The sequence below is a fragment of the Sinohyriopsis cumingii genome, chromosome 11, assembly GCF_028554795.1.
Source record: "Sinohyriopsis cumingii isolate HCF-2022 chromosome 11, ASM2855479v2, whole genome shotgun sequence".
NCBI classification, from domain to species: Eukaryota; Metazoa; Mollusca; class Bivalvia; order Unionida; family Unionidae; genus Sinohyriopsis; species Sinohyriopsis cumingii.
The window spans coordinates 50,512,165-50,536,277 of NC_142971.1; the positions used below are offsets into that span (position 1 = coordinate 50,512,165).

Here is a 24,113-nt window from a genome sequence, read left to right on the forward strand (position 1 = left end):
ATCAAAGTGAAAGTGGTTTTTATATGTACATGGTTATATACTTGGTAGAGTTACCCCCCTTATTAATATCGAAACAAGTTTAAGTTACCGATGTACAGCGTAGACGTTTGATTCAGGGGTCGTTAATGTTTACACTCACCAATTAACAAAGTGCCTGTGATGTACAGGTATGAGATACGTTTCATTTTATTTAAATACTATAGTCTGCGTTTGAAAGGGAGTGGGTGTTATCCGTTGTTGTTGTTGTTGAGTTTAATTATAGTAGCGTTCGCACAATTGTGCATGTGCCACTTTTTTCTGACTGCACCGCAGCCTGCTAGTTGTTCCTGGGGAAGGGGATGGTGCCACCTCAAGGAACCCTGATAGTTTGGCCTCAATCTGTGGGTCCATAAAGGTCCCTACAGTTGAATGGTTGGCTGTCATTAGTGGGAAGGAGAGCTCGGGAACGGTCCTGCTTGCTTTACATCGCTGGTTTCTTGTTGCATTTGCCTTTTTTTTTTTTTTTTTTTCGAGATTTTTTTTTTTTCTTCTTCAAAATGTTCTAAAGGAGGGGGGATGTTCTATGCTGTTTATAGAGGTTCTTAGTAAATATCATGTATGAAGAGAGATTTTCAAGGTTATTATGGTATTACTAGTCGAGGTGTTTAGGGTGTGTTTCCTACGTTATGTTATTTATAAGTTTTTAGATATTACCTCTTTAAGTTATTTATTAATTGATGTTTTTAGAGATTGAATGTTATTTATACTTTATTTAGCAAGAGACCGGAGTCCTAGCCGATCACACGGTTCGTTAAGGACATCTAGGACAGGAATCCTAGCTGATTACTCGGTTCGTTAAGGACATCTAGGACATCCGATTTTGCGGTTTCCTTAGTTTTTTATAGGTGCTTCGTAAGTGAATTATTTATTAATACTTTTATAAAATTGAATGATATGTTATGGTTTTTTATGTGGTGGCTTCTACATTTATTTAGCTAGTTACTGGGTCTTTTGGTTTTGTGGGGATAGTAATTATATTTTGTTCCTAAGTCCTGCTGAGTCTATGAATTGATTTATATTTTTATATGCTGATTGTTTATTTTTATTAGAGTCCATAAGTAACTCTGGGTATGTGTGTGGTAATCCAATCTCTTTTTGGTTTTTGATAAATATTTTCCGAGTGGGTTGATATTTTGGGCATATATTGAATACGTGGTGTAGATGTTCGGTGGTGTGGCAGTTAAAGCAGTTAATGGTTGCTGGTTTGGGTCCTATAAACCTTCCAAAACTGCTTGCTAGTTTAGTTTTTCCAGTTATTATCCTGTATATGGTTTTCTGTTCTAAATAGGTACCCTTAGGTAGCTGTATGTTCCTATCTACGTTTTTTTGGGTTTCATGGTGATTTTTCCCTTTTGTGGAGGAGTTCCAAAAATCTTGCCATGTTTGGTCTATACATGTATATGTTTGTGCGAAGCTTATTGCTTCTGTAGAGCTATAGTTAAGCTTGATAGAGTTTTGATCTCCTAGTTTGGTTTTTGCAACTTTGTCTGCTGTTTCGTTGCCAGAGATTCCAATGTGCGACGGTATCCACATGAGCTCGACTAATTGATGTGCTGTGGTGATATCGTCGATTAATTGGCATGCTCTGTCGAGGAATTGTTCCCTAGAGTGTGTATTGCGATTTTGGATCGATTTGATAACACTTAGGGAATCGCTTATAATGACTGCTTTAGGTATTTGGTTGTCTTTGATCCATTGTAGTGATTCAAGTATAGCCCAGAATTCAGTGGTGTAAATGGAGCAATAGTCAGGTAATCTGGATCCCGTTTGTATATTGAATTCAGGGATGACTATTGCTGCTGCTGTTCTTGGTGGGTTGTTTGTTTTTGATCCATCGGTATATATTTTAACATAGTCCGGGTTTTTTTGGTTGATTTCGTTTACCAGTACAGGTTTTAGTAAGTTTTCTTGTCCTTCTTTGTTGCCTAATTTGGTAGCTTCAATGTTAATTCTTGGTGGTTTTTGTAACCATGGTGATTTGTTCTGGTCTGTATTGTTTGTTACCTGTTTTTTTAGTAGAGGTATCTTTTCTCTTAGTTCAAGGATTACTTTGCCACTTGGTGTGATAGGTATGATTTTGGGTTTGAAGATAACTTTACACTTATTTATAGCTGTTTTGGTGGGATGGTTGTCTGGGTGGGTATCTAATCGAATGGAGTATCGGAGGAGCAGTTCTTGCCTACGTAATTTTAAGGGTAGTTATCCTGTTAGTGTTTGTAGTTCTTCTAATGATGTTGAGGGGAGTGTTCCTGTGCATAATAGCAAGGCTTTTCTCTGGATAGTGTCAAGTTTTTGTAGTACAGGCTGCTTAGCTGAGTTATATGCTTGGCAACCGTAATCCAGTTTTGATCTAATTAGGCTTTTATATATCGTGAGGAGGGTTTCCTGGTTGGATCCCCAGTCAGTCCCTGTGATGTTCCTGAGTAAATTGAGATCTTTGTTACAATTCTGGGTGAGTTGTTCAGTGTGCTGTTTCCATGTGAGGTGGTTGTCAAAGAACATTCCTAGGAATCTTACTACTGTTACGTATTTGATTAATTGATTTTATATATAGAAGTTTGGATAGACTAGGTTGTTATTTCGTTTGGGGGTGAATATGATTGCCACAGTTTTTTTATGAGATATTTTGAAACCCCATTTGTCCGCCCATCTCCCTATGTTGTCTAGGCTCTGCTGGATTTCTTTAACTACTGTGTTATTGGCAGGATTTCCATTCCTCCATATGCCACTATCATCTGCAAATTGTGACAAGTTTATTTTTGTGGAGGCTACATTGAGGTCAAGGTCGTTTACCATCAGGTTAAATAGTAACGGACTTATTACACTGCCTTGCGGTGTTCCATTTTCAAGTGAAAATTCTTCCGAATGGGTGTTGCCTATTCTTGTGGTAATTTTCCATCCTGTGAGGAAATCGCCAATCCAGTTGAACAAGCGTCCAGTTATTCCAAATTGGTTTAATTTGGCCATTAGTCCATTGGTCCATACTAGGTCGAATGCTTTTTCTAGGTCTAAAAAAACCGCTATGAGGTTGCGATCGGTTTTCCTATGTGCGTTAAAAGCGAGTTTGATGTCTGTTTCCAATCTGAGAAGTTGGTCAGTTGTGGACCGTTTGTTCCGAAAGCCACATTGATTTATGGAGAGTAGGTTATTGGTTTCTAGGTGGTGTTTTAACCTATTTGCGATTATTGTCTCCATTATTTTGCAAATATTGTTTGTAAGGGAGATGGGTCAGTACGAATTTATGTTGTTGGGATCTTTACCTAGCTTGGGGATTGGTATTACTATGGCCTGTTTCCATTTGGTGGGTAGTTGGCCTTTATCCCATATCCTATTAAAGAGTTTGATTATGGCTATTGTTATATTGATAAGTAGTTTTTTGTAGATAATGTAACCTAACTGATCCTTACCAGGGGATGTTTCATTTTTGGATCGTAGGGCTATCTTCCATTCATGTACTGTGATGTCGCTATTTAGGTGAGATTCTTTCGTTCCTTGGTCTTGAAACATTTGAGGTTGGGTTCCCTCCATTAGTTTTTTGTGTTCTTGAAAGTTTTTGGTGTGATTATTGTTGCTACTCATGTTCAAAAAATGCTTCGCTAGGAGGTCTGCCTTACCTTTATTTGTTATGGCATTTTTAATTTTTGGGGCTGAGGTAGTTGCTTTCCCTTTTATGGCTTTTATCTTGTCCCATATTTGTTTTGAGTTTGATTTTAGACTCAGTTTAGAGCAAAAGGTTTGCCATAGATTAATTTTAGCAGTTTTTATAGTTGTTTTAGTGCTTTTTTTTTGTCTTTATATTGCTGGAAGTAGATAGAATTTTTGGTGCGTTTATATTTATTTAAGGCCCTTTTTTTGTCTTTATGTGCTATAGTGCACTGTTTAGTCCACCATGGTACAGGGTTTTTATTTTGGATATTAGTTGTCTTTGGTATGCATCGGCTAGCTGCTTCTATAATTGTGTCTGTTATGTTATCATAATACATGTCAATACTTGGGCTTTCTAAGTTATCTGGATTTGCTCTAGCTAGTAATAATTGGAATTGGTCCCAGTCTGCCTGTTGGTACCTCCATTTAGGTGGGGTTTCGTTAGGAATGTGTTGAGTTTTTGTTTGAATATTGATTGTGATGGGAAAATGGTCACTTCCTAACGTATCTTCCTGATCCACCCACCAATTTGTGATTTGAGCCAATTTTGGGGTAGTGATGGTTAGGTCTATGGCTGAGAGAGCGCCATCCTCAGGGTTTAATCTAGTGTTCGACCCGTCATTTAAGATGACCAGATTGTTCTCAGTTATCCATTTTTCAACCATTTTTCCTCTTTGATCTTTCTTTTTACCTCCCCATAATTCACTGTGTGCGTTGAAGTCGCCACAGATCATTAGATTGTTGTTGTTGTTATTAGTGATTGCCTTTAGTGAGATTAGGTTGGTAGGGCAGAAGGTAACCCCTGGGTCGTATGCGTTTATTATTTGAATGTTTGTGGTTCCTATATTTATCATTACTGACATTATTTCGATGCTATTATTGATGTTTAGGTTAGGGGGTACTTCTATTACTTCATAGTAGATTAGTGTATCTATTAAAAAAATTGCTAGTCCACCCCCTTTCTGCCCCATGGGTCTGTTTTTAAAGATTCCCTGGGTATAGCCTTGTAGTTTGGGCAGGCGTTTGTGTTCTTGTGTTATGAGGGTTTCCTGTAGGCAGATTACGTCTGGTTTTATGGCCGTATTATTCAGTTTGTTCTGCAGTTCTGATAGGTTTTTAAAGATTCCTCTGCAGTTCCATTGCCAGATGGTGATTTTATTATTTTTTGTACTATTCATTTTTGACGTTGTCTTTATCTGTTAGTCTTGTGGTCCAATCAGCTAGTATGGTGAAAATGGTTTTGAGAGTTCTGATTATGCTACTGAGATCTTGCATTATGGTTCGTGTTGTTAGGTTCATTACTTCCTGTATTAATTCTGTGTTAGTGTGTGTGTTAGATTTGGGGATGTTTGGGGTGACAGTTTTGTTTGTATCTGGAGTGTTATCAGGGTGGTCATGGTTTGTTACAATGTGGGTTGTAGATTTTGGTTCTTTTGTTTCCTGATTCGAGGGTATGTTTTGTGGTGCAATGTTTTCCCTTCTGATTCTGCGTGGAGAGTTTTGGTGCTCATTGATTGTTTCAGAGGTAGATTTTGGTGTGTTGGAGTTGTTTTTACAAATAATGTTTTTGGCAGACTGGTAGGTGAGGTGTTTTTCGTTCATTAAGTCCACTATTTGTTTCTCTTTTATTGCAAATCTGCATTCTGCCGATCTAGGATAATGGTTTTCTTTACAGTTAGCACATTTTTGTTTAATTGTGTGGCATTCTCCTTTGTGTTGACCTCCACAGTACTTACATCTTGGTTTGAATCTACATCTGAGGGCATTGTGTCCCCAGTGCAGGCATTTGGTGCAAAATCTTGGCCTATTTATGTAGTTTTCCAGCTTATGGTACACTCCTGACTGTCCTAGTTTTATTTTTGAGGGTATTGGCTCGGTAGCCTCTATAACTGCTTTGTTTGTTCCTTGTCCCATGTGATTTTTAAGACGATATACTTTGGTGGTCTGTGTTCCATTTGCTGTGAGTTTATGAAGTAGGAGTTCGTTGCTTATATCCTTGTTGTATCTGTTTAGTGCTATTACTTTTTTAAAGATAGTGGTTTTAGTGGGTTCAGCCAGATTAGTTGTGGTTTCACTGTGTTTGGAGTTCGAAGTGACTCGTGGTTTCCTCTGAGTGCTATGGTGTCTCTCTACTTTGATCTTTATTGGGCCTATATTTTCAATTTGGATGAATTTTTCCACCTGTTGAATTGTGCTGCATTGGACAATGAGGTAGTTTCGCCTTGGTCTTATCAGTTTGAATTGTCCAGTGTGAATTTTGGCCAGTGCTGTCATAATACTATTGGTACTTAGATTAGTAATTCTGTTGCACCTGCTGCTTATGTATATGGTGTGTTCGATGGAATGATAACTGTACATTTTGTTTTGGGGTTACGTTGTTGTTTTATTTCCTGTTTTGAGTTAACCTTACTTGTGGGTTTTTTTGGGTTGTTTTGGGGTTTTAGCGGGCCCTTGCCATTACCTAGGTATGTGTTTTGGGTTGCTTGGGGTCTTTGGGTTGCCATATTAGTGATGCTGCTGGGTCGTTTTGTAGTGTCTAATTCATTGGATTTGTTCCCATAGGTTGGTGGTTCCCTTGCTGTTATTATCCCAGATGGTCCAGGAGTTTGGCTTGAATGTCTAGTTTCTTTCCTAATGTTTTGATTTATTGGTGTTTGCTTGATTTCCTGTTGTTGGTTTGTTTGCATGCTTCTAGAATTGGTTATTTCATTTTTGGTGAATTTTGGGGTGCTGGTTATGGTTATGTGGTCTAATTGTGGGGAGTTTAAGGTATGTAGGTTACTGTCAAATTCATTTGTTAGGTTTGGAATAGTGGTGTCTATATCTTCATTTGTGTTTGGTTTTTCCGCTTCCTTGAAGAGGATTGGCGATTGTATTGGCATTGTATTTATATTGTTCCCTGGAGTGTAGTTTTGTATTTTTAGTAGTTTCTGTTGGTGGGGTGGGGGGGTGTTAATTATGTCTGCTGGTTTGTGGTTTGTTTGGTCTGTGTTTGAGACCAGAATTTGGGGTCCCAGTGTGATGTTGGTTGAATTCGAGTTTGCTGTGGTTGGTAAACTACTATCTGATGTTTTCTTGATACTCGGGTCCATTATGAGCAAAACGTAACTTAAGTGCCAGCTCGAACTACAGTATTGCTTCATTGTTTGACTATATTCCCAAATATAATTTGTGAAACTTTTTTGAAGCAAACTACTTATGTTTGAGAATATTTTCATTCTAAATCAGTTTTAATATTCGAAATGTTATCAAGTAAATTCATTCTTACCATTAGGAATTCATAATTGAGTTTGAATGTAAACTCCGGTTCATGAGGTCCTTAATGCATTTTATAAAGCTGTTCTTAATAAACCTCATGTTGCACGATTCAGGTTGGATTAAACAGACTTGAAGAATTTGGAGAAAAATATAGAAAAATAAGCATTGTGCAATTTGTTAATTCTGATAATTTGTAGCATATTGTTTACCAGGGTGACCAAATACACACAAATTTTGATAAAAGACCTAAATGATACAGTAAATACATAAAACAGTATAAAAGGCACATATAACATTTAATATAATACAAGTACAATAATACATGCAGATATTTATATATTATAAAGGTACATATATCACACGAAAAACAAGGCAAGCAAATTGGTTAGATCTAGGATTATCCTGTAAGATTTTAATGTGCTTATTTTCAACATGGTCAAGATATAAGGGATAAAATCTTTAAGAATGACATGACAAATAAGCAGATTAAAACAATAGTAAAAAAAATTATGAACAAAATAATGATTAAGTTGCAATAAATAAAACAACATCTACTTTTCAAATTTAGAAAATAATGTTAATGTTAAGGTAATGGGATGGACCATGAATAACAGTGTTCCTTGAATAAGAATAGGTATCATAAATTTATAACTTGTTGGGGAAAAACAAAATGGAAGTGTTTTATTTAAACAGAGAAATTATGTGAAGTCAGTAAAACATAAAAATTTCCTTTATTCAGTATTTTAACTTGTTTGGTTAAGCAAGGCTTTACTGCAGATTTAAATATGCTTCTTTTGTAATTTTGTAGTAAATTGTTCCATTAGTCATTAATTGAATTAAATGAAAAGTTTGAAGAGGATAAGCTGTATAGTCTTTGTACTACAGAGTTTTGATTACTGCCTCAAATATTGGAAAGGTGATGGTCTGATACTTGAAGGAAGATATTGTGTCAGTATACTGGACCACTGTTGTCGACAATGTTATATACAGGGTTAACCCTCAGTTGTTTAACTATTTTCCACTATTTAACTATTGAAAGCACACATTGATGAGTAACTTATCTTCGTTTACAATTTTCTTTCTATAAATTGGAATTTTTTATTTTCAGCAATCTGCTTTGTCTTTCCAATACAGAGTCGAGAAATACACAAGAAACAAGAATAATTCAGAGGACATTAAATCAATGCAGAACACAGATTGTTTAAAAGTTTTCTTTTAAGCAGATAAACATGCCTATTGAAAGAAGCCTATTACTAACATTTTTCACAATACCATTTATCATTGTCTCATTAAATAAATATTGATCCAAAGTAAGACCTAAGGGATTGATCAGTAAATTGTGGTGGGTAGGGGTGTTGGCTGAGATTTTTGGGAAAACAAATTTCTACCTCTGAGATAGTTGAAAAACATTCTTGCTTTTTTTAACACTCCAACCTGTTGTATCTTATATTCATTGAAGAAAAATTATCTTGAGGTAAAATAAAATAAAAATATTCTTGCTCAGATTAAAGTCCCAGTCCCTCCTCCCCAACCCAAAAATGTAATCTTTGGTCCCAAAATATATTAGTGATTTTTGTGGCTTGATGACATGACCATTAGTTTTGAGAGAGAAATCTTGTTTGTTTTTTTAGTTTTGTGTTTTGAGCCAAACAGAATACATTCTGTGTTACCATGGTGAAGTGATTATATGATCTAAGTCATAGTTTAATATTAACTAGCCACTGAGTAAATAATTCAAGTTTTGATCCCAGTTTTTAAGAGATGAAATTATCATCATCATAAAGAATTAATTTACAATCCATATTGAGGCTCATATCCAGATTATTTGTATAACAAAGCAAATGAATGTGCCACAAGATAATACTCTGAAGTACACCACAGGTTACAGTCATGGATTCAGGCATTGTTTCATTTATTGTAACAATTTGGATTGAGAGTCTATCTAAATCTAGCAATGATCATACCATTGTATAAACCTTTAGAAGTCTTTTTTTTAAAAATGTATTATGTAAAATAAATTAGGGACATTTCCTTAGAGTATTAATTTTTTAAATTAGGCTGATAGTCATACAGTATACTGCTTTAAACTAAATGTGTTTCCAATTGGATGTAGATTGTCTTTTCTAGGATTTTAGATATGATGCTAAGAAAACTTACTGACTGGTAGATTCCAACTTCATATGTTTTTCATAAATAAGGGCTTGGTTTGGCTTGGTGTTTTGTGTATTCTGATTCTATGGTCTTCAGCTAAGTAATAGAAAGACTGAAAACCAGCAAGTTTGGTATAATTGAACAAATAATTTATTTATTCATAATACAAAGTGAAAATTTGAAAAAGAACTTAGAGTATCATGAAATAAATCCTAAAATAGTCAAAAACAGTTTATCACCAGTCCTAATGAATAAAGTTCTAATTAAATTCCAGTGGTATTCAAAATAAGATACAACTCTGAATGTGTTGATTTGCCTGTAGTGGCCTGGAACATGGAAATGTGCTTACAGTCTTTTGATGGATCACAATAATATTATCCCAGATGTCCTTTCTTGAATTCACTATAGTTCCAAATTAATGTTTCTGTCCAAGAATATTATTGATGAGCACTTTTGTATATTCAGTGAATAATAATTTGAATAAATAATACTGAAGACAACAATAAGACTGATTCTGCCTCACTTTGAATGCAAGAATGAGAAATTTCTCAGGTAATGATTATAAACCTGTCTGCTTGACCTAGGATACAATTACCATTTTTTGGAAATACTGTCACTTAATGGAATTTTCCATTCTAGAACAGTCCGAGTTGTCAACAAGACAGGGTCTATTAAGAAAATTATAATAAAGAATATCATAAACAGCAGGTACAACAGGTTTATCAATGGGGAATACCAGTGTTCAAGACCCAGACCCAAATAAACATATTTACCTCTTTGATAATGATCATGATATCTAACCCACACTCATAAAGAAATATTAACTCTGTATTATTTGTTGTTTATGGATTAAAAGTTACTGGTCAGGTACACAATTGACAAAGTTAAGTCCAAAATACAATTATACATAACATATCATTATGGAGAAAAAAGTAACATACAAATTAAATAGACATATGTGACACATCAATACAGGTGGGTTATTTGGAGTAAGGTGATGTGCCTAAGGATGAACAATGGTAGCCAGCCTAAGCTAATAGGATTTGAACCCATATCGTTTCAATCACACATCTGGTATGCAATTCACTGAGCAACTGCAGCTCTTACAAAACTTTGTCCTATCTTACAGCATGAAAGTGGGCTACCAATAAGAAACAAGATCATTAGCAGGTATGACAAGAACTTATAAATGTACACTTATACCCCAACTCTGGTTATATTTGGAGCTTGATGTTTTGAATTGAATAGTAAACATTGACAGTCCAAGTAAAATTCATTTCATGATATTAACATGTATTGTTTTCTAATTTGTTTTTAAATTTAAGAGCATAGTATCATAATTTGTCAGATATGACTTGTTTAGATGGATAAGTAATGAATAACTAATGACTGGTTGAATGTTTCATAAAGACAGAAAAAGAAACCAAAATTAAATAATAAAGAAAACCTATGTCACACATATCAAATTTGCATAAATACCGTTTGATATAAAATATGTTTCATACCCCAGTTACCAGTGAATCAGTTGAAACAATGAAGAATGCAAGACTTGATTAACGCTGTAGTTAAAAGATTTTTAAATCTTATAGCATCAGCAGAGATCCATCCTGTCCAGCTCCAGTGATCGCTTGTCAGCAGATCAATCCTATCCAGCTCCAGTGATCGCTTGTCAGCAGATACATCCTGTACAGTTCCTGTGATCACTTGTCAGCAGAATTATCCTGTCAAGTTCCTGCGATCACTTGTCAACAACAAGCGTACATAATTGCAAACAGTGTCAACAACATTGCTCTACCAGACAAAATGACAAATGTTTCTCAGCAGGATCTTGGTATGTGAACACTGTACTACTGGATATTTGCATCCTGGTCGGAGCCCTTTATTATACTTTATACTGAAAAAGTAAAATCTCTTCTTGGTATTTTTGATAAGTATGGTCTGTTTTTAAGGGGAAAATCCTTCCTTAAATAAAATTTCGAATCTTGGTTATTACCAGTGAGAAGATAATCACAAGAATTTGTTTACCAGTTTGTAGCTTTGCTGTATGCAGGCAGTGCAAAAGCCTCCTACAATCCAGCCCTTTTTTCATCCATCCAACATTCATTTTGCATTTATGGTGTGGATTTATCAATCTACTGCAGGTTGTATAATGCTTTATTTTACAATTTCTGCCAATATTTTGAGAGATTTATCACTTGTTGGGACTTCGTCTTGTAGATCCACCATCCCTCTGTGCTAAAGTTGACATTACACAAGATCATTACGAGTTAGGGTACATTTGACTTTATTTGCTTTTTCTGTCTGTTATGGAGCCGTTAATAACAAAATTCTGTAATATTGCTTGATAAGTATGCTTAGTTTATTCATATTTCATGCTGTTTTGATAGAATTATGGTTTAATTATTAGCTAAGCATGCAGCATAAATTTTATACTGGCCATAGGTTTCTGATATGACACTTCACTGATCTGCTAGTTACCTAGCAATTTCAACACATTATTAGTTTCTGCTTGCATTGGATCCATAATAATAATACTACCGCACCAAAACCAGTTGTCATCACATTACCAACCATCCAGCCAACACAGGCAGCCCAGCTGGCACCAGTAGTCAGCCAACACCGGCAACCCAGCCAAATTGTTCATACAGGAATCTTTGTGATAGATCCATCTGTCTAGCCAAGCTATTGGTACCTTTATCATATGTTGGTATCTTATCATTACCGTACAGGAGATTTCAATGAGACATCTATCCATGCAACCATGCCTTTGTTGCAGCCAACGCCGGCGATTGGCGGACAATTTGTATACTGACAGTACCAGAGCCAACCATGCCATTCACACCAGATACATTAAATCTAAACCGTAACCATCAAGCCAAGTCTTTCAGGCCAACCTTACACTGTTTAGTACCCAGGTGTCAGTGCTGGAAAGGCCAATATTGCCAGCGATGCCTGCAGTGCAGGAAAAGCCGGATTTGCTGGCAATGCCGGATATTAGATTGCTCATGGCTTATTCTTAGATACAACTGAGTAGAGCCATCAAGGCCACCCGGCATAACTTGTGTCGAGCTTGATGAGGATGCGGCACACAATGAGGGTGATGAGTCACTGACAAACCATTCTTTTACTGGGGATTGTATTGAGTCTTCATGCCACCTATTATGTCTCATCTAGTGCTACAAGTAGACCAAGTTAAGCCTTGTCACATAGTGTGTGCATCGGAACTGCATCAAATCCACCATGGAATTGACTGAAGTTGGCTCTCCAGCTGCCATCGAGGACAATTTCTTTTTTCAGGTGCTGGATACTTCTGAATCCTTGCTGCTGCTCTAAAGAATCAGTAGATCTCATTGAGGAGGAAGAAAGGGACTTACTGAACACCCATACTTGAGAGGCGACAACCAGGTTTGCTGGTATATTTGACCAGGCCTGCTCACCATACCATGGCCAACTCTTTGATGGGTCTGGACAGTCTCTTCTCTATACAACATTTCACATGTGGGTGGTCCAAAGTGCTCTACCATATCTTACTCTCCCTTTCAGGGTGATCCTGTTCAGGTCCCCATAGCTCTGGAGGAAGACTAGAGGGAGATTGGAGGCAGGCAGTTCAGGTACTGCCCCTCCTTCTCGCTGCTCCACTCACACGGGTGTTTGGAACCACTCAGTCCCCGTATGTGTGAAGGAATGTTCAGCGGCCTCAAGTCAGAGGATCTCCTTAGTCACATTGTGCACCCACATTGATCTATATGATGCAATAGTACAGTTGCAGTATGAAACCGATTTTGAGCTCACTGTACACCCATTTGCTCAGAAAGGGGCAGGTGATCCAGGTCAGTTGGAGGGTTTCAGGTTTCATTCATCAACAATCTCCTCACCCCTCTACATGAATAAACTGTCAAACTAGGAGATAGATGCCTTTCGACAACCGAGGATACGGTCATTCATAAAAGGCTTGGGAGTTTGTACTAAGACCATATTCCCCAGCCTTTTATTCAGGACTGTTGCTTTTTGAAATGCAAACAGCAGGTGGAGGCCCATCGTCAACTGGAGTCCCCTTTCTGTATTCAAGATGGGGATGGCGAGGTCATTCTGCCTCTCCATCAGATGGGGTAAGTATGCCATCAGTCTTGATCTGACAGACACATTCACTCACATCCCTATCCACCCTGTCTATTGCTAGTTTTCCCATTTTGCTTACTGCCACACCGTTATCAATTCACATTTCTTCCCTTTGACCACAGCATCAGCCCTGGGCTTTCACTCATACTATGGATTGCATCATCTGCCTGTTCTGGGTGATGTCATCTACATTGAAGGCAGCATACCTGAGCAGCATCCTACTGAAAAAAATGGTAAGTTCTACCCTACTTTAAGGCCGGAACGATCTTCCTTCTCTTCTAGATCATCGTCTCCGTAGTTCCAGACACAACAGCTTGGTTTGTGGGATACAATGTCAGCCATTCGGGAGTGGTTGTGGGCCTCTGCTGCCCCTTCTATGGTGCTAAAGTTATTGTGTCAGAATGGCAAGATGATTCTGATATCCCTTCTTTGCGTGCACAAACCCTGTATCACCAATCTACTTTTCCTAATGATAATACATCCAGGAAGATTCTGGCCAACCTGAATCGACTGCCCTCTTCTTCTACATCCTCAGCTCATACCAGGACAGCCTTAAGAGTCTGACAGTTCAAACCTTCATTTGTGGGGAGAATATTGAAAGTAATCAACTGTATTGTCCATCTGTGTGTCTCAATCTCTCAACTGGCTGACTTTCTCAGGCTCTGTTATTGGAGAAGAAACAGTTAGACCCAAATCACTATCAAAGGCTACCACCTCATAATATTGGACATATTCCGGCATCATGGCAACATGGAGACAAATCAGATATTTTAGACAATATTGGTCTCTTTGACCAATATCCCTTTTTTGTCTCCAAAGTGATAAAATCTGTGGTTCTAACATGGCTTGATTTGAACCCATTTGAACTTCTAGCCTACTGGTACACATTGTTAAAGGCACTATCATACAGACCATGTCTACTGATAGGTTTAGCTTCTGCATGCAGAGTAAGAGGGCTGCATCCCCACTGTATGTTCGTCTGATTTCCCTTCAGTTCAGATCAGAGGGTTTGGTGGTTCTCATCTTATGGTACCATTGGGCTTTGTAGCACAGAACAGATTACAGTCTGTCTGTAGTTAAACAAGTGTTCCTGTTCACTCTCTTCCATAGCCAGGTTGAGTACAGCATCTGTGCAAGACCATGTTTACGCTTTCAAGAATCTATGATCTCGGACACATTCCGACATTATGGTAGATGTGACATTGGGCATGATAACAATCTCTCAGATCTGTTAGATAATTTCGATCTCCAGTGACCAGAATCCATAACATTGTTTCCAAAATGGAATTTGTCTTGGGTCCTAGTTTGGCTCAACTCAAGCAAGTTTGAAGCTCTCGCTCATGCTTCACTAAGGTTCCTGTCATACAAGACATGCTTCCTGATATCTTTAGCTTCAGCATGCAGGGTCAGAGCTACATGCCCTTTCAGCAGATCCAAGCTATCTTTAGTTCAGTTCAGATGGTGTGGTAGTCCTCCTTACACAACCAGGCTTAGTTGGCAAGAACTGGTTGCCGTCCATAGGTAACCAATGCATCATCATTCATCCTCTCTCTTCCATAGAGATGCAGAGAGCAGTGGCCATGCAGTATACTGTCTTCGCCCTCAAGCACTACTTGAGACAAACAGAGACAAGTTATGGCATGCGCAAACTTCTCTTCCTACCAGTCAAGGCTGGAAAACAAGACATCACCCCTCAAGCCTTTGCTTTGTGACTGTAGTGGGTTATATTCTTGGTGTACTCTGAGATCTCCCTAGATTAGAGTTGCTTCCTGAGGATTACAGCTCACGAGATTAGAGTAATTTCTGTGAGCCCCACTTTTGAACACAATGTCTCAATCTGAGGTATTATAGAATCTGTTGGCTGGCATGCAGAGTCTACCTTCTCAAGTTTTTACCTTAGATTTAACACCGCAGAGACAAATGTTTGATCTTGTAGAGCTGGTGGCAGCAGCACAGATGGCCACCAGACCCAACTAAATCAATCATCACAGCCTGTTAGCTTCGCCAGGGAAATATTTTGTAGGTGAGAAGACTTCAACTTCATCTTCTCAACCATATAAGAGTATTAGATCAAGGAATCCCAGGCTGTGTTGCTTGTGCTATTAGGAGAATCGGTTATCCTTCATCTGGGGAATCCAAACACTCATCCTCCAGAAGGATAACTGAGGTAGAGGTCAGATGCTCAGCATCTCTCCTCCTATTACTTATTGTCCTCGTGTATTATGATTGGGAAATGTATTTGAAGGAGAAAGCAAATTTTTAAGTAAATTTTGTTTCTCTGAGAATACTTACCCAATCACATTATTTAAAAACCCTTCCAACCTTCCCGCTCTGCGACCATCTGCATTAGTCTCTTGCTTAGCTAAAAACTGGCAACAGCTGGTTGTATCAAGGGGAGGTAATGGGCAAGAGTTACTGCCCTTTGTCTATCTAAAAACAAACAGAATAAGACGTTTTTCGTCTTTAATGGGGCTAGATTAGTGAGGTAGCAGGATAAAATTCCTTATGTAATGTGATTGGGTAAGTGTTCTCAGAGAAACCTAATTTAAAAATTTGCTTTTTTTACATTAGTCCACGTGTACATCATGTGGAATGCATACTTTATACTTCTCGGTCTTTACTGTAGAGCTTGAAATACAATGTAACAATTCTCTCCAGTGCTTGATAAGTTAATAATGTAAATAATAAATACATTGATAGTTGGAGTAGAATTTTAAAAATACATCTCCTTAAAATATTTTCCATCTATAATTTCACAGTGTTACATATATGGATGAGTCAAAGCATTTATGGTCTGTTTTCAGGGGAAATTTTGAACAGAGCCCCAAAAGATGAGGAACTTTTTAGACTCTCTAGGTGTGTGGGAGATTGGTGGCCACTTGCTAAAGAACTCCGTCTGGATGATGCAGAAGTTGAACGGATCAAGGAGGATTATAAAAGTGCATTGGAAAGGTGTTATCAAGCATTAAGAACCTGGAGAAATAAATATTATGGAACAGTTGAAGGAAAAGTTTGTTTTTTGGTCGAGGCCTGTAAACAGGCAAATGTTGATCAAAACAAGGTGGAGGACATATTTAAAATCTCACCAAGATAGAGAATATCAATTGTCACAAAGGACCTCAATCAGTGTTATGTATCATTTATTCTAAATAATTAGATGGAAAATATTATAAAAAAGTATTGGGCGTTTTTAAAAAATGAAATCAGGGACTAAAATAAAAGATAATTCAAGAAAATGAAGTGCACCTTTTTATATGTTCTTTGCATATGAGGCATACTAATATTGCTTGCTACCTTTTTTTAAAATGTCTTTTTATTCATATTCTTTTAGCTTGATTTTAGGATTTTGAGAAAAAAATATTTCAAAAATAAAAAAACAACTTATGGCTTGATGATCATCACATGTTGAAAAACTATAGATTTTATGAGTAAAATTTAATATAGTTATGACTTTTCTGTGGTTTCTAATTTATAAGCTTAAAAACAACATTCACCACTCCCTCGATAATGTGTGCATAACAGGGTCTAATGACATTGACCGTATTGTAAATAAAGGTGTGAGTTTCAAGAGACCATTCCAATAGCTAATAATGGGATGGAGATCAGCAGGAGGCAGAAGTAAGGGGAGTGAGGCAAGCTACTTTGTTGATTGTTCATTTTATTATTGGTGTTGAAATTACATGTACTGAATAAATATCTCTTTTTAACTGTTTATTTTTTTCTTTCTGAATTACCTTTCATTTTAGGATAAACTATATGGAAAAGATCATTAAAAACATTGTTTCACATGGTTTTTGTACACTTAACAGGTGTACCACTAAGCATATTGTGTATTATGTCACTGCAATTTGTGTTAATTTGGAACATTCTAGTGTCATTGTTTGTTAAAAACTAAACAAAATAAAAAAAAAAATTGATATTAATTTTGGAGAAACAGCCAAACTTGTGTTGTTTTAACTTTTTATTCTTGTCATTTGATAGATAAATTGGTAGATAGATAGAGAGACAGATAGCTATATAGATTTAGTTAAATGTAAAAAACTTAAAAAGATTAATCATTAGCAGACATGAATTTAATGGGTATTAAAAAAATTATTTTGAAAAAGCAAATGAGAACGTGATAATATTTACAGTTTGTGACACACTTGACAAATATCACTTTACATTTTACTGCCTGATTTGCCAACAATACATTTTATTTTATTCTATGTCTCTGCTGGATTAGCAAAGCCATCCATGACTTGAAATGAAATCAGAGTCATTATCCATACATTCTGCTGTTTTCTTTGCCTGGACCTTGAGATTTGTTCTAGAGATACAAACACCTTGTTGGTGTTGCTGTGTGAACCAGGTGTACACAGCAACATCTAATTCTGTATCATTTGCAGCCCATGCCCATTTTTGTTTCAATCCAGCAGTGGAATCAACATAATGTGTGTGTGTGATTTGGATTTTTAATGTAGCCTTAACAAAATTTCAGTCATATCGCTACGATGTCTGCAGTGTGGTAGTTTATAGTGATGTTGAGCACTGGGGCATCATGCTACACACATGTAGCATGATGTCCCACCAAGTCCCATTATCCTGACACCAGCCCATCCAGTCCTAACAATAACCTCTTAATGCTGAGCGCCAAGTGAGGCATCTGTTAGTAACATTTTTATAAGTCTTTGGTATGATTCAGCCAGGGATCGAACCCATGACCTACCGCATCCAAGGCGGATGCTCTGACCACTAGGCCATGGGAGCGGTGAATCAACATAATGCAAATAATTCCAAAAATTCTGCTCATCCTTGAGCTAACCTCTGAGTGTAAAATTTGCATTACACTTAAAACTTTCAATCTTGCTTCACCATTATGAGCCCTATTATTGATACAAAGCTTTTCATTCACTGAACATACCTTTCACTTTTTTCCTTTGCTTTCCATGATTGCATATACAAATGATTAGGACATATTATATATATATATATATAATTTTCTTAAGTGCATAATATTTTAAGCCATGTTCATTCAGTCAAATAAAATGGATTGATTTTGAGACAAAAGCGACCACAAGAGTTTATGCAGGTAGGATTTGCATGAAACATTTTATTGTACTTCAGTTTATTTGATTCAAAAGACATACTTAACATGATGAAACAACACGTGTCTATTTTGATTATTTTTTTGTACAATGCAGCAAACGCTTCCCAAAGTTGTAATAGAAGAGAAAATGCCATGATTATACTGTTTTCATTGAAACAGAATTAAAAGCTTAAGACATGAATTTCACCTGACAAGACATTATTTAATTGGTGTTAATTTTTTATCACTGTTGCCATCTGTTAGCATTTACCAGAATTTTTCATTATTGCCATTTCACCATATATTATTATTTACAGTGTATTGTTAAAATATTTGTCCAATAAAATCTAACAAAATATATGATTTCATAATAAAACTTGTGTGTGTGTGCTTTGGATTTTTAACATAACTTTAACAATTTTTCAGTCAGCTAGCTATGATGTCTGCAGTGTGACAGTTTATAGTGATGCAATGGGGCATGATGCTGCAGACATGTAGCATGATGTCCCACCCAGTCACATTATCCTGACACCAGGCTGACCATTCCTAACACTAACCTCTTAATGCTGAGCACCAAGCGAGGCTGCTGTTAGTACTATTTTTGTAAGTCTTTGGTATGACTCAGGTGGGGATTGAACCCATGACCTCCCGCATCCGAGGCAGACGCTCTAACCACTAGGCCACTGGAGTGGTCCATTAAACTTGTGAATCTCGTTATGTTGATTCTAACATGTTGGGCACTAACTGCCATTTTTTATTATAAAACGAACAATATGTCACGGTTTCATTTCCTAGTTTTGATCGTGACTTTTGTCACATTCAACACATGGGAGCCAATTTTTTAAACATTTTTTTTAAAAAGTAAACAAACAGGATCCATGTCAGTGACTATGTTATAAACAGGTTCACAAATTATCTGGGTACGAGTTATTGAGGGAGCAGTGTGGTTTGCTAGTGTCATTATACCATACTACTGATCTTTTATATAGTAAACCACTTTATATATCATCACAATCATGTACATGAATGGGTTTTATTTTGATTCCTCTCAAACGAATTCTGTAGTATTGTGGTAGCTTTGTTACCTTGATCTCATTTTTAGTTATATTTAAGCAATTACTCATATATTATTGTATTGAAGATGTGACTGATTTTTGAAAAGTTTTTGGTTCATGTTCTTGGTTCATTTATTATTTACTGTAAAGGTAAATTGATGTATGCTATCAATTGTGTAGGAAAGTTCATTTTCAATGCTTTCATGCTGTTTAATATAGAAAATAATTATGTAATAAATATAATGATCAGATTGTGCAAATTGGTTGATTAGTGTAATTTATTTAAATGGAGCAATATATGTGATTGTGTAAAAATATAAATTTACTGTTTCAAAGACAATTGCGCTCTTAATGTGAAATACTTTCTGCAATATGTGTATTATTATTAGTATCAGCCAACCAGTAAGTACATTTTGATATTTATCAATTTGCTATTTTCTTTCCATGAAATAAGTGAATTGTAAAATTGTTCAAAGGAAACTTGCTACATTTATGAAATTAGTATACTGTATTGCCAATAAGTATTGAGACACCCTCAGTTATTTTCAAAAATATTTTTTTTTATGAGCTATAAAAGTTTTGACATGAGATATAAAAAAAATATTCATGTACTATATGCCTTGGGACACCTTATAATTATTTTCTACTATTTGCTTGGTGTATTTTACAGATCATAGCATTATTTGCAGCAAACAAATAATGACTTTGCAGTTGTTAAGGGACTATGATTATAAATTATTAGATGGAAATGTAAATTGATATAGTTTCTTTGAATAATCAATAAATTATTTTTTTGTATTAACATTTCTATATACTTCAGATACATATAATTTCATTGAATGATGTATTAGCAATATTTTAACCATATTAACAGTAACTTCTCCAGTTTTTGCTCTAGTTTACTGGTGTCAGTTTTGTGCATGAATGTACTATAATGTTCAAACTTCACCATTAATTACATTTTCTGTCTTCAAAATTTAAATACCTAATTCATTAAAATGTGGTGCCAGGATGAAAACAACCAAAATAATGTTTGGTTCATCGCTAATATTTATCATTACCTTGTTTATATCATGGCCTTACGACATGACCATTGAAGATTTTAACTTGCACTGCATGAAGTAGATCTTTCGGTTGTGGAATGACAGGCACCACTGCACTGAACTTATTATTATCTCTAAAATATGATAAAGAAGTCTCAGAAATAATGTTTTAAAAATAATTGTGATAATAATGCAATTGCAGTTTTCTTTGACGTGAGTTACCTGTTTACTCAGCTATGGTAACCATGCTAATATTATGTAATAAAATGCAATAAATGGATCACTGTTGTAGAAGAATGGGGTACCAGCATTGCCATCAGACAAAATTCCCTCTTTATATATGCAAGCTTTAGAGTTTAAACAGTTAACTCACCTGGATTTCTGTAGAAAAACAAAAGACAAACCCACCAGTTACAATCAAAAGGAGACATTGAAACTACCAGGTTGGCAAAATCGTAAGGAATAATGATTAAAAAATTAAAATTTTCTTTTAAGCTAAAAAATATGACTGGATCAGTCTTGTTCTTGTTGATCTATATTCAGAATTTCAACCTATATTATGGTCATTCTTTATTAAGTATTTGACCGTTATTGAATATATGCAGGTTATGTACCTAATATGTTTATAAACATTCATAAAACATATGTCTTTTCATATAGATTACATCACTGCAGAGTTGCTTATATCACTGAAAAATGGCAAATCTTGAGCATGTGAAACAAAGTAAATAAAACAGCGATAGACATATAGCAAAAATTTGATCTGGAAGAATGAGATTTGGTAAAAACTACACGTAAAGCAAAATCTGAATCTGATATTTTTAGGAATCAACAAGAATTTAAGTGATGCAAAGCACAATATGCACTAAGTACTGTACACTATACTACAGGTCCCCCAGTAAACTTTAAGTGGCTTTTGAATTATGATGTCTTTATTTAGAATAAATAACATAAAAACAATCCTAATAGTTTAGTTTAATACGATGGTAACTAGACAAGAGCTGGTCACTTCTGTGTTACATATAGCAATCCTGCCATGATTATTGTCATGACATTTTTACACCTATAGATGTTGGGACAATGAAAATTTTATATCCTAATATCCTGTTACTTTTGGAACATAAAACATAGTTACCTTTTCATGTTCCAAAACTTAAAAGTCATTGCAGTAATACAGCACACTAGTGATATCATCATTTTTGTAGATCTTATTAACCAGATTACTAATTTATATACACCACATATGCAAATACAGTATGCAAAAAGAGTCTGAATATCCCAGCACTCCTTTTGATTGGGATATATATATATATATATATATATATATATATATATATATATATATATATATATATATATATATATATATAGAGAGAGAGAGATGGATAGAAAGATATTCTTAAATACATCTCTGTACCTACCAAAATTCTCTGTGGATGTTCATAAGATACAGCTGTTTGTGTTACTTATACAGCAAACTACATTATTATAGTGAAAATCATACAAGGCATGTAACCATTCAGAACCAGCCGTTTCAGTAATTGATGTTATTTTTGTAGAATTTGATTACACATGGTAATTATTCATTTTATTTAGATCCTTGTACATCCATATTCCATTGGAAGATCGTTATTTACACACCGGAAGAAGTACATATGGCAAAATGAGTGTTAACTTACAGGAACATTTTCAAACGAGGTCAACCTAAAGGTGTGATCCAATACCTGTTGTTGTTGTAGGGTTTAAGGCCATTTTTCAGCACATGATAGGCTATACATGGCGGCCAGTATTAATGGTGGAGGAAGAACCCGGGAAAACCCTGGAAAGAACCACCGACCCTCAAGAAGCTATTGGCAAGCTTTCTCACATACCCATATTGGCCAAATCCGAGACTCAAACCTACGCAGACAGAGGTGAGATGGCAGTGATCTGTAACGGAGAGCGCTTTAGTTCACTCGGCCACTCGGTGCCCCTGATCCAATACAACCGGATTGACTGTTATGCACTGCAGTGTCACTTTGAAAGCAGCATATATTGAAAATAAATTTGTACTAACCTGTTATCTGTTACAGTAGGTCTGACATCTTTCATGACTCAGTTTAGTGCCTGGCTACCATTGTAAAAGTTCATAGCAATCAATAATTTTCATTTGAAAGTTTATTTTATGACATTTAAGATGCTGGTTATTCAGCAATCAGAATTGAATAGATATTAGTTAAAATATGTTAGTATTACATTTTAGTATGACTTATATTTCTTGCATATGTATAGTGGGAAACTGCAGCTTGGTTTTTCCTACAATTTGTATAGAGCAAGTGTCAGATGATATTTTCTACCTTAATAAGAGTAATGGATACAGCCGATGATCATAGAGCTTTAGATGAATACTGCATTGCACTTGATGCTTGTATTATCATGCCTGTCAGAAATACATTAACCATAGAGTTTCAGATCAATCATGAAAGTTTTCTTCTAAAGTCACTTTTAAATTCAGGGTCACCCATTTCTCTCATAGGTTGTGTATTGCTAAGCAAAAACCTATTGAGAGGGGATTTCAGGTTATGCAGAAGAAGGAAAGTTTTCTTGATAAATTAATGATTGTGCATTATATATTTACACTTCTTCCACAAACCAAGCTTTTTAAGTGAGGGCTTGTTTTGAAGTCTTGAAGAAACATAGAGAGTCGAAGTCAAAGGTCAAGGTAAAAATAAAAGGAAAGTAAATATTTGCATGGCAACTGAAAAAGTCATTAACACCTCTCATAGCAGTGACCATTTTCTTTATTTTTCCAGTGTTTACCTTTCCAATTCATCCTTTGCCATTCTACATGTATGTTGTGAGAATGAAAAGGGCAGTGTATATAGATATATCTCAAAGCCAGCATTCCTCAAGAGATGGAATTAGCTGCAAAAATCTGTCTAAGTGAAAAGGCCTTAATACAACGAATGGGAGCAAACGCTTCTAGTAATGAGGGCACTGATTATTTTTCTAGATGTGTGCTTAGTGTGACCAGTTTTAACTTTATGGAATTAAATAAATGAGAATATATTATGTATATTTAATTTATTTGTTTGTTAGTTTTTCAACTTTTTAAAATTCTGTTACATGCTATTGTAATGTTGTCTAGAATAGAGTTCAGTTCTGACTTATTTTTTATTTTTGACGTAAACAACTAATAATAGAAACACTGTATCTAGTTTCTGAATTTGATTCAGAGCCAGTGATAGTTTTTGGTAAACAACTGTTTTTAAAAATTTTAAAATTCATTCTCAGAGTAAGAATTATTAAGTTAAGTTAAGGCCATACCTGGAGTATGTGATATGAAACATGTATTTATTGTTACAAACTTCTGAATTTTCAAGAAGGTTAACCCACATCTGGGAATCTGTTTTGCATCTTAGTTAGACTTATTACTGATGTATTAAGAAAGAATTCTCAGCTGTGCCTTAACACTTGAGACATCATGGACTTTATGTTGTGTCCAGTTTGGGCTAATTATTTTATTGTTCTCAAATTATTTTGAATTCAAGTGATCGTTTTCCCTAGAAATACTAGTGCTCTAAATTCTTGGACAAGGACATTTATCGAAATTTATACAGAATTCAAAAACTGGAATATTTTCTGTGATTCAGCAAGAGATTCTTGACACTGCAGCACTTTGCTGACAATTAATGATGTCATCATCTTCCATTTTGGATTTCATTGGGATTCACACTCAATTTCATTCAGGACTTT

The 24,113-nt window shown here is 35.7% G+C and overlaps 1 protein-coding gene across 4 annotated transcripts; it reads left to right on the forward strand.

Annotated features, from left to right (window-relative positions):
- The first annotated feature begins 67 nt into the window (after window positions 1-67).
- LOC149788430 (uncharacterized) lies at window positions 68-23,440 on the forward strand. 4 transcript variants are annotated; one of them, XM_089974421.1, is made up of 4 exons: window positions 68-167; window positions 10,223-10,263; window positions 10,683-10,924; window positions 16,017-23,440. In XM_089974421.1, exons 3-4 carry the CDS (start codon window positions 10,897-10,899, stop codon window positions 16,304-16,306), a joined length of 318 nt encoding a protein of 105 aa, XP_089830547.1. In that variant the 5' UTR covers window positions 68-167; window positions 10,223-10,263; window positions 10,683-10,896; the 3' UTR covers window positions 16,307-23,440. The 4 variants fall into 4 exon arrangements, with proteins under 4 accessions (XP_089830547.1, XP_089830549.1, XP_089830548.1 ...); XM_089974423.1 differs by having other exon boundaries at window positions 10,689-10,924; XM_089974424.1 differs by having other exon boundaries at window positions 80-167; window positions 10,692-10,924.
- The last annotated feature ends 673 nt before the right edge of the window (window positions 23,441-24,113 follow it).